Genomic DNA, 10571 nt, shown 5'->3' with positions numbered 1-10571 from the left:
ATGTGGGATCTTCCCGGACCGGGGCACGAACCCGTGCCCCCTGCATCAGCAGGTGGACTCTCAACCACTGCGCCACCAGGGAAGCCCATGACTGCTGTTTTAGGCCACCCAGTCTGTGGTACTTTGTTACAGCAACCATAGAAAACCGATATATCCAGTTTTCTAATTCCCCTCCTTGGCTATGACTCTGGTTATTGGTTTCATACCTACCCTCTCAGACACAGTCTGAGCACGGAGAGCAAATACTCATGTATATATTTCACACAGGGTGACATGTCATACACTATTCTTTTTTTTTTTTTTTTTTTCCAGTACGCGGGCCTCTCACCGCTGCGGTCTCTCCTGTTGCGGAGCACAGGCCCCGGACGCGCAGGCCCAGCGGCCATGGCTCACGGGCCCAGCCGCTCCGCGGCACGTGGGACCCTCCCGGACCGGGGCACGAACCCGCGTCCCCTGCACTGGCAGGCGGACTCCCAACCACTGCGCCACCAGGGAAGCCCCACACTATTCTTTATGATCCTTTTCACTTAACACACCAGGACTAATCTTTTTAAATTGTGCTAAAGTATATATAACATAAAAATTGACCGTTTTAACATCTTAAGTGTACAGTTCTGTGGCATTAAGTACATTCACATTGCTGTGCAATCATCACCACCATCCATCTGCAGAACTTTTCATCTTCCCAAACTGGAACTCAGTACCCATGAAACACTAACTCCCCAGGCCCCTCTCCCCCCTGCCCACCAGGGCCACCTCTAACACTGCTCAGTCCCTCCCCCCTCCACATGTGCCCCCAAGTCCTGCTGCTTCTATCTTCTCTGTTTCTCTAGCATCTCTCCATCCTCACTGCTTCTGCATCACTCCGGCTGTCAGCATCTCTCACCTGGATCCCTGCAAGAACTTCTTGACTCCAGGCCCCTGCCCACCTCAGCCCATCTTACCTGCCACCACCAGCCCACCTTTCTAAAATACAACTCTGATGCCAGTCCCATACTTAATCATCTGTGACAGCTCCTACCTCCTGCAGGATATAGTCAAAAGTCTTCGGCGTGGCATACAAGGCCCTCCCTGGGCGGAATTCAGCTTTCTGTGCTGTAGCCAATGCCTGGTCCAGGGCCTGGCCCACAGGAGATGCTCAGAGCAGTGTTGGTTGAACCCTGTGTTCTCAGTTTGAATTCCTTGTTTCCTCCAACACACATTCTCACCTTGGCCTTTACATACATGGTTCCCTCTGTGTGGACTTATTTTTTCTAATGCCCTTTCTCCATTCCTCTCCTAGCTTCACCTTCTCTACCTGATAAATCTGTTTGTTCTTCAGGATTCAGATCAAATGGTACCTCTTGCATTTCGAGCCCTCCTAGACCTAGATCTTTACTGCCTTCTATTAAAGCGTTTACCAGATTTTTCTGTAATTCCTTCGACCTCTCTGCCCACCCACCTCCAGTCTAACTCACAATAGGCCAGGTGCACAGTGGGTGCTTGGCCTGTGTCTGCTGAGTGCAGGGCCGCCTCGCCAGCTCGGATCCTGGAGCTGTGCTGTGGCCTGTCCCTGACACTGTTAGGGAGGACAGCTGAGCCCAAGAGCAGCCCTCCTGCGGTCAGGGAGAGGGCAGCTTCCTGTCTTGCAGGAGGCGCTAATGCACTGACATCAGTGCAGGGGCAGCAGTGGTTCCAACGGGGTCACTGGGGGACCGGCAGCAGAGGCTTGATGCCCGCTGGAGGTGAAGGAGCTGGCATCACGAGACTGCACTTCAAGCCGGAGAGGCTGGGGAACAGCAAGGACAAGGGCTCGCCAGGGGAGAGGAGAGCGTGGGTCCAGCTCTGAGAGGCTGGGGAGCCTTCCAGGGCCGCGTGCAGGGCCCAGGTGCTCGGCCTCTGCAGGTGACCTTTTGAGGGAGAGAACAGGGAGGCCCAGGTCTGAATTCAGGGGTCGATGTGGACTTGACCAAGGGAAAAGGCTGGCGTGGGTGTGGCTAGAGATCTCCCCCCCTCCCCCCACCCCCAGTTTTCTCCATAAGCCCCTGGCCAGGAAACCAAGTATTCCTTTACAGCAGGCATGTGACACTGTCCCTTCCTCTCCGAGGTCCCAAGGTGCCCTGTTCTTTTCTCCTCAACTCCTCTCTACCCCAGACTCTGTTTCACTTTCTTTGTAGTACTCAGACTCTGTGAGATTATTTTGCTAATCCGTTGGCTACTGTCTATAACTGGTATCTCCCCAGCAGCATGAAGGTCCCAGGGACTCCATCTCCTCTGAGCCCAGAACAAGACCTGGCTCCATACAGATGGGGCAAGGAACGGGTGGAGAGCATCTTTCCTTCTGACACCAAGGGCTGGAATTCCCCTCATCTGGGTGATCCTCTTCTTACTTATTTATTTATTTTTTTTTGCGGTACACGGGCCTCTCACTGTTGCGGCCTCTCCCGTTGCGGAGCACAGGCTCCGGACGCGCAGGCTCAGCGGCCATGGCTTACGGGCCCAGCCGCTACGCGGGATGTGGGATCTTCCCGGACCGGGGCACGAACCCGTGTCCCCTGCATCGGCAGGCGGATTCTCAACCACTGCGCCACCAGGGAAGGCCTATTTTTATTTATTTATTTATTTATTTTTGGGTGATCCTCTTCTTAAAGGGCCACGGATGCTTACAGGAATGAGGACCAGTGGCTCCAGCAGCACCAGGCCTGCTTCCTATGTGATGGGCAGCAGCTGGGTTTTCCCTGACTTGGTGTCCCTGGGTCCCACACAGGTTCTGGTGGGCCATCAGCACCCAATACATTTAGGCCCATGTTTGGCAAATGAACCCGAACTTCCAGATGTCCTTATAGGGCTGTCTCAGAGGCACCAGAATTTCACTTCAGGTGCTGCTGTGGCATAAACTTCACCTTAGAACCTACCTTGACCCAAACCAGACAAATAACAACACCTATTAACCTCAAGAGGTGCCAAGGAGACCTGGGAAGGGTTAAAAGGGGCAGACCAAGCAGTGGTGCAATTTTTAAAATTCATATGTGACCTCTTACTGAGGTTCCCCACCCCACGAAGCAGTTGTCACCCCTGTCTTTACAGGTGATGAACCTGGCCCTGTGAGATGAGCAAGGTGACCTGCCAAAGGTGACCCGTTAGAAAGCAACAGACCCAGATGAGAGCATCTAGTGTGGGGTTTGGCCTTAGGTGCTCAAAAAAAATGTACTAGAAGACAAAGGAAAGAACATAATGACCCAGGTCTCTGTCTTGATACTCTTAGCATCCTATCACCCCAAACATCCATTCTGGACTGCTCAAAATCTGGTTTGAATTTAAGAAACACTTGCAAAAAGATTAACCATTTCCTGGAGTGAGCTCATCGTTCTAACAACCCCCAATTCTCATTGGTAGGTGCCGTTTATCAGCTAAGAGAGGATTTGAGAACACCCCTTACTATCGTTATTTTAACACAGCCTCACCCTGGAGCAGAAAAACTGCCCCTTAAAAATATGGGGAAAACAACAGTATTCACTCTTTGTATTTCTGAAATGTTTCAAAACCAATTATTAATAAGAAAATGTACAAACTGCTCCAGGATGTATTATTTGTTCTTTCCTTTATTCTTACTTCCCTCCTCCCCCACTTCCCGAAGGACATGAAAAAGAAAAGAAAGGGCCCAAATTCCCAGGTTTCAATGATCTGATACTTTAATTAAGGAAGAATAAATGGGTCACCTCTGTCAGCTTACAATCTGCAGCTGCATTAAATGGTGTTCCTTTGGTATAAACCCGATAGCCATGGTGAGGCTTTACTGTAGCAGAATAAAGACAAAAGCAGAGCTCCCGTAGGACTGACCAAGGTCACTGTGAAAAACAATGCAGCACTAGCGTCAGACCGGGAATTCCTTGACTCTGCTTGCTCTGTCCCGGCTGGTGTCCAGGCTGCCTCCCCACCAGGAAGCCTCAGCCAGCTGGTAGGTAATTACATGTGCTAAAAGTCACTGACACTCCAGCTGCCAACACCGTGTCCCAAGTTCCCGCATCTGTTAGAACACCAAACTACCCACACTTTTCTAAGGCTGATTACTTAGAGAGGTATGTTTTGCTCCAAATGAGTCAGAACTAGGAGCCTGCCTGGCAACTTTGAAGATGAACGTCTGGGAGGGTAGAAAGACAAGTCCACTTGCCAAGTCCTCCATCCTACACCTCATCTGCCTCACAGTAGCTGTGTGACCTTAGACAAGTCCCATAACTGCAACTAGACTCAGTGCTCCTATCTGTAAAATGGGATAATAAAGTCTGCCTTGCGGAATTGTTGGGGGTGGCACACCATGAAGACTGTTAGTGCAAGGCAGGCATCCAATACCTATTTGTTGGCTATCTGAATGAACAAAACTTCTTTGATCCCATCCCCTGAAAACTGGAGACAGTAATTCCTACTTCATGTCACACTAAATGTGATTGGGAGATATATGTATAGATGTATCTGCATGTTGACCAGACTGAAAAATAGGTACTCTTTAAAAAAAAAAAACAACAAAAAAACTGGCTCATTGTATCATGTACTGAATTTGGTCTAGTTAATGGAACTTGTCTTACACTTACGATTTAGGAAAATTTATAATGAGACACTATATTTTAGTTTTCTCTTGGAATATGATTTCCAAACGATGAAAATTTGGCTGGAACAATCAATTCGTATAGTTTCTACATACAAATCATCATCCTGGAGACAAAAGAGTCAAGAATTGAGAGGTAAATCACTAAAAATAGCCTAGAGACTCAAGTGGAACTGACTTCCTTTGTTTGGCTGCTCTGTGTGCATCTTGGCCTGCCAGGTGATCACAATCACATCCCAAATGGCAGGGCTGATGCCTCAAACTGGACAGACATTGAAATGGAAATCCTTGGTGTGACTGTCAAACGGCACATATCTGGTCACTAGACCATGTAGCAAAAGCTCTGTGTTGGGGCAAGAGCATAGAGATGACGGCAGCCCTTGGAGCTCCTGTTCAGTCTATGGAATTAGTATATGAAATAGAAGCGTCTGGAAGAAGGTTATCAGCATCCACCAAGAGGGCTGACTCTAGGTCTAGGGTGAGGACCAGAAAAGTTGGTTATATCTCTGGGTGTCTGGGTTTGATATTCGGCTCCTAACTCTGTCACTTAGTATCTGTGTGATGTTGGAAGAGTTACCTAATCTTGTTGGCCTTGATTTCTTCCTCTGTAAAATGGGGAAGCACTACCTTCCCAGATAGCAAGAGTGTTTGTTTTGAGGCTCACATGAGAAAGTGTTAAGATAAAGCAATACCGGGACTTCCCTGGTGGCGCAGTGGTTAAGAATCCCCCTGCCAGTGTAGGGGACATGGGTTCGATCTCTGGTCAGGGAAGATCCCACATGCCGCAGAGCAACTAAGTCCGTGCGCCACAACTACTGAGCCCACGTGCCACAGCTACTGAAGCCCGCGCGCCTAGAACCTGTGCTCCGCAACAGGAGAAGCCACCGCAATGAGAAGCCTGCGCACCACAATGAAGAGTAGCCCCCGCTCATGGCAACTAGAGAAAGCCCACGCAGCAACGAAGACCCAACACAGCCATAAATAAATAAATAAATAAATAAATAAATAAATAAATAAATAAATAAATAAATAAATAAACGCTCATGACAACTAGAGAAAGCCCACGCAGCAACGAAGACCCAACACAGCCATAAATAAATAAATAAATAAATAAATAAATAAATAAAAAGATAAAGCAATACCTAGGTATGAGTCTGCATTATTACTGCAGAGATAGTAGAGGTTTAGGGTAAAGTTCACTTCCTTTTAGGCATTGTCTGTGTGGGTCCTTCATGTTCATGACCCTGCTTTGTGCTTGCACCAATCTCTGAGGGAGCTGCTATTATTATGTTCATGTTATGGGTGGGGAAAAAGGTCCAGAGAGGTTAACGCGAGCTTGCCCAAGGTTGCACAGCTAATTAGCCATGGTGGTGAGATTTGGACCCAGGCAACAGGACTCTGGAGCCCAGGCTCCTAACCTTTAGGCTGTGGGGTTTCCTGAGAGCATGACAAACAAGAAGTGCTTTGTCGGCAAGAGTTAAGGAAGCCTCTTACTTTCCCTGCCACGCAGCAGTTTCAGGTTTGCTGCAAGGAGGAGAGCTGGAGTCTGAAGGTCATCCGAGGCCGGAGCTGGAGACAGTGAGCAGGGGCAGTAGGAGTGAGCCTGCAGGTAGCGTAGCCACGCCCATAAAACAGGAGGCAGGAGAGTCTGGTGGGCAGAGGATGGGCTTTGGAATGTGAGCTACAAGGACTGCATCCCTGATATCTCCACCTATAAGCTGTCCCAGCAACGGCTTCCCAATCTGTTAAAATGGGAAGCTTATACTAACCTCAGGAGGCTGCTTCAGGGCTCAAAGGAGACAAGTAATGAATGCAAATCTCTTGTTGCAATTAATAACAGGCACATAGTAGGTGCTCAATAAGTGGCTGCTCCCTTGTCTCTCTCCCTGAGACCTGTTGTTATTCTAGGTGACAAGATGTAAGGGATGGTGGCACAGACAGATTCTGTCTAGACAGAAACCTGAGGAAAGTACAACTCAGTGGTTAGAACTATGGGGGCCTGGGGGTCTGGGCTGCCTGAATTTATATCCTGGCTCCACCACTTACAAGTCCTGTGACCTTGGGCATGTAACTTAACCTATCTGTGCCTCAGTTTCCTTATCTGTAAAGTGGGCATAATAATAATGCCCACTTCATACAGGTTGGAGAATATTCGATATTAATTAATCTGTGTAAAGCACTTAGAACAGTGCTCAGCTTATGGTAAGCATTCAATAAATGCTTGCTGACTTCCATCAGGCCCCTGCACGTTCCTGGGCTGCGGGGCATCTCTGGGCCTTCAATGGGCTATACTTCGTACTGAAAACCCTCCCTTTCCTTGAAGACCTCCAATCATATCCTGGAAGGGTGGACATCTCTGCAGCCTGGCCACATCACAGGCTAGCTGAACTTTAGAGGAAGGACAGTGTCTCATCTGGTGGGCAATGGGGATTTGAAAATGGTGACAATGACCACCTGGGCAACAGTGCAGGAAGTCAAGAAAGTACACCACATGTGCACACACACCTACGTCTGAGTGTCTGTATTTTCTGCATTTAGAACCAGGTTTTGACTCGACTGAGCGAGTTGTTTCCTTTCTTTCACTTTGGATAAATGTGAGCCCCCCTGCATGGGGTCCCTGAGCAGTCCGCGAATAATTCCCACCCTGATGCAGGAGAGCCCTGGATGCAGGCGTGAGAGATGGAGGGAGAGTCGCTCCATCCCCGTGCAAGTGAAAAAGCACAGGAGGGCTCTGACCCTGCCAGAAATTCTACCCTGCAAGGTTTTGCTAGAAAACTACAGGAAGACAATAATTTACTTCTAGTGGAGAGAGGGAGGGAAGAAGAGGGAGGGAGGGGGAGAGGGAGGGAGAGAGAGGGCAGGAGGAAGAAGAGAGCGAGTGAAGGGCTGGGGGAGAGAGAGGAGAATAGAAAAGAAAGAATATGAATAGAATCAAGGCACACCGATATCTTGCAATCGAAGAATCAGGCGCATTCCCACAGAGCCTTGCTCCTTGTCCTCCTCCATCCCTGCAACTCGAGGGACCTGGTCATTGTTAAGCCGGCGTCTGTCCTTTAAACCAGCGAAGCCTCGATCTCAGCGACGGCAAGGCTGCCGGAGCACACCGCCGCGGGCGCAACCAGCCCCGAGCCCCACGGGCTGCGGCCGCTCTCCCTGCACCCGGACGCGGGCTGGGTGTGCGGGGAAGGGCGCCCTCCCTGCGCCCCGCCGCCCCGATCTCCCGCCCGCCGCCCTACCTGAGCTGGCGCGGCTCGCAGTCCACGCCGGGCAGCAGCAGCCGGGCGGCCTGGCGGACGTCGTCGCTGTCCATGGAGAAGCTGCGGCGGTGGCCGGCGTGCGCCACGGCCACCCGGATCCACTCCATCAGTGGCGGCAGCACGAGGAAGGGCCTGCGGCGGGGGAGGGACCGAGACGCGTTAGGGGGGCCGCGGCGGGAGCTGCCGGCTCAGACCCACCCCCACCGCTCATCGCCGACCCCCCCTACTTCCCTATCCCCACCCCCTTTTCCCTGGAGACCCTGTCTCTCAATTCAAAGTGGGAGAACCTTTGGAGACATCCGGACCGCACTGGTGACCTCGGGGCAGGCTCTCCTGAGTCTTTGGGCCTCAGTTTCCTCATCTGCAAAACGGGGATAATGTGACTGAAAGGCCACGATGTGACTCTTCTGTGAATGTAATCTTCCTCGGCGATCATGTGAACATAAAGGAGATGACTCACTTAAAGCACCATGCACAGAGTCGGGTACTTAGTAGAAAATCCAATCAACTCCTGGGGTTTTTAGGACTTGGGGCTCCCCATGGTGAGCCCAATCGTAAATCGTCCTCCAACTCTCTCTTCCCACCCCTAGCTGCTCCCTGTCATCCTTCTGGAGCTCTCCCAGGCCTCAGCTCTGCCCAAGCACCAAGCCGCCAGCAGGCTTTAGCGTCTGGAAACGAGGAGCCTTCCCGGAGAGCCTGACGGGGCAGCCCAGAACTGCCAGCAAAGTGCGGGGGAGAAAGGGGCGGCGCTTTGGGGGCTTGGCCACACCCCTGAAGCTTTGGGAAGTCTCCTGCTCCCCACCGGCTAAAGGGATCACAGCAGGGGTCCAACTCGCCGCCAGAATTCACCGAGATAATGCTTAAGGCTGAACTATAACTTTCTAAGTGTAATACATTTGTGCCATCTTCTTATTTCTTCCGGTGATTATTATAAACTCCATCCTCACATTAGGATTGAGGGCAGGGGAGCTTTTGGAAAATACTGATACCTGAGTCCTATCCCAGGGATTCTGATTTAATTTATCTAGGATTGGGCTGGACATTGGTAGTGTTTAAAACATCCCCCAGGTGACCTTAACGCGCATCAGAATTCTCCGGAGGGCTTGTTAAAATGCAGATTGCTGGGCTCCACCCCCAGAAGGTCTGATTCAGTAGATCAGGGGAGGTGGCCAAGAATTTGCCCTTCTAATGAGTTCTGGGGCCATGCTGATGCTGCCGGGCTGGAGGGGCAAACTCCAAGAACTTCTGCTCTAAGGTATGGTATAGGGCCTGAGAATCACCTGGTTTTGAGTGTGTGTGAGTGCGTGTGTGTGAGTGTGTGCGTGGTGGGAGATGCAGATTCCCTGGCCTTATCTCCAGTGATGCTGATTGCATAGGGTCCACGAATATAATTTTAATAAGCAGCCCATATGATATTGATTTAAGTAGACCAAGGGCCACACTTTGAGAAACGCATGGTGTAGATCAAACAGGTGTCCTACCATTCAACATGGTTATGACCAGGGTGAGGCACATGGGGCGCCTGGGTGCAAAATTTAAGAGGGTCAGATCAAGTAAATATGTTCTAGCGGCTCTCTTGCCTCACCCTAGCCCCGGTGCTGCCATTTAGTCCAGCATGGCTGCCACGGGAGGGAGAAAAGGTTGGTAAATAAAGGGTTTATTTACCCAAGGCAGCAACCCCCTCACAGTACGAAGATGTCAGAAGCTTCCCACCCAGTTTTGGTGGCAGGTTCCAGTTTTCTTAGAAAACAACCTATTTATCCAATGTTAAGATTAAACAGCTTTTGCATTCATCTCAGTTAATCCCATTCATGATCTCATCTAAATGCTTAGGACCAAACTACAAGCTAGTTATGATTATGCCCATTTTCTAGATCAGGAGAATGAAGTTTATTGAGGTTAAGTAAATGCCCTGGATCACAAGGTTAGCAAGTACGAGAGCTGGGAGTCAGACCCAAGACATTTGACTACATAGCCTATGTGCTATAAACCCCATGTGGTACCCATCCATGTTCTCTTGTCCAACTTCCTTCCCAGCACCAGGGGAAGCCGATCTGGTCTTGGACCTTTGATGGCATGCCATTTTCATTCCTTCTCATGCAGCTCAATCCCCTGTCTGTAAGGCCTCCAGCCCTTTAAAAAGCCACACCCCACTTAACCTTCAAACCACAGTTCGAATCCTACCTCTCCCTAAACATTTCTCCTGAGGACTCCTCCCAGCATGGACCCCTCCCATGGTAGCCCTCACCCCAGTGGCCTTACCCACAAGCCTTGCAGATTCCGCATTAGAATGTAAGCTCCATGGGGCAGGGACCTGGAACTGCTGGGTTCACCGATCCAGCCCCATCCCTACTCCCAGGGCAGTGCCTGGCAGGCTGTGAGCACTTAATAAATAATGTGCTCATGAAATGGACTAAGATTTATCAATTCCTTACTGGGTGAAAAAGATAAAATCAAGTTTCTGGACCCATGGACCTGTGGGGCAGGCTCCCAGGGAATTTCTGCCCAGATCAGCCTGCTGCTTAGGCTGTCGTCCTCATTCTTTCAGTCTCTCCATCACCTACACTGAATCAGGCACTCAATAAACACACTGACTTGAAATTGAATTGGATTCTACAGTCTCAGGTGAGCATGACTTATTTTTTTATTTTTTATTTTTATTTATTTACTTTTTGCACTACGCGGGCCTCTCACTGTTGTGGCCTCTCCCGTTGCGGAGCACAGGCTCTGGA

At 50.1% G+C, this 10571-nt stretch overlaps 1 protein-coding gene across 2 annotated transcripts in view; it reads right to left on the bottom strand.

The window, feature by feature from the left end:
• Positions 1-10571, bottom strand: part of ABTB3 (ankyrin repeat and BTB domain containing 3) — a 124518-nt gene that overhangs the window by 68480 nt on the left and 45467 nt on the right. For both annotated transcript variants that reach the window (XM_028490555.1, XM_028490556.2), the window contains exon 3: positions 7819-7971. In XM_028490555.1, coding sequence (XP_028346356.1) covers positions 7819-7971 — 153 coding nt within the window. The remainder of the gene's footprint in view (positions 1-7818; positions 7972-10571) is intronic.

This window comes from Physeter macrocephalus, chromosome 6 (assembly GCF_002837175.3).
Source record: "Physeter macrocephalus isolate SW-GA chromosome 6, ASM283717v5, whole genome shotgun sequence".
In the NCBI taxonomy this organism is placed as follows: domain Eukaryota; kingdom Metazoa; phylum Chordata; class Mammalia; order Artiodactyla; family Physeteridae; genus Physeter; species Physeter macrocephalus.
This window is presented reverse-complemented; position numbering and strand designations above follow the sequence as displayed.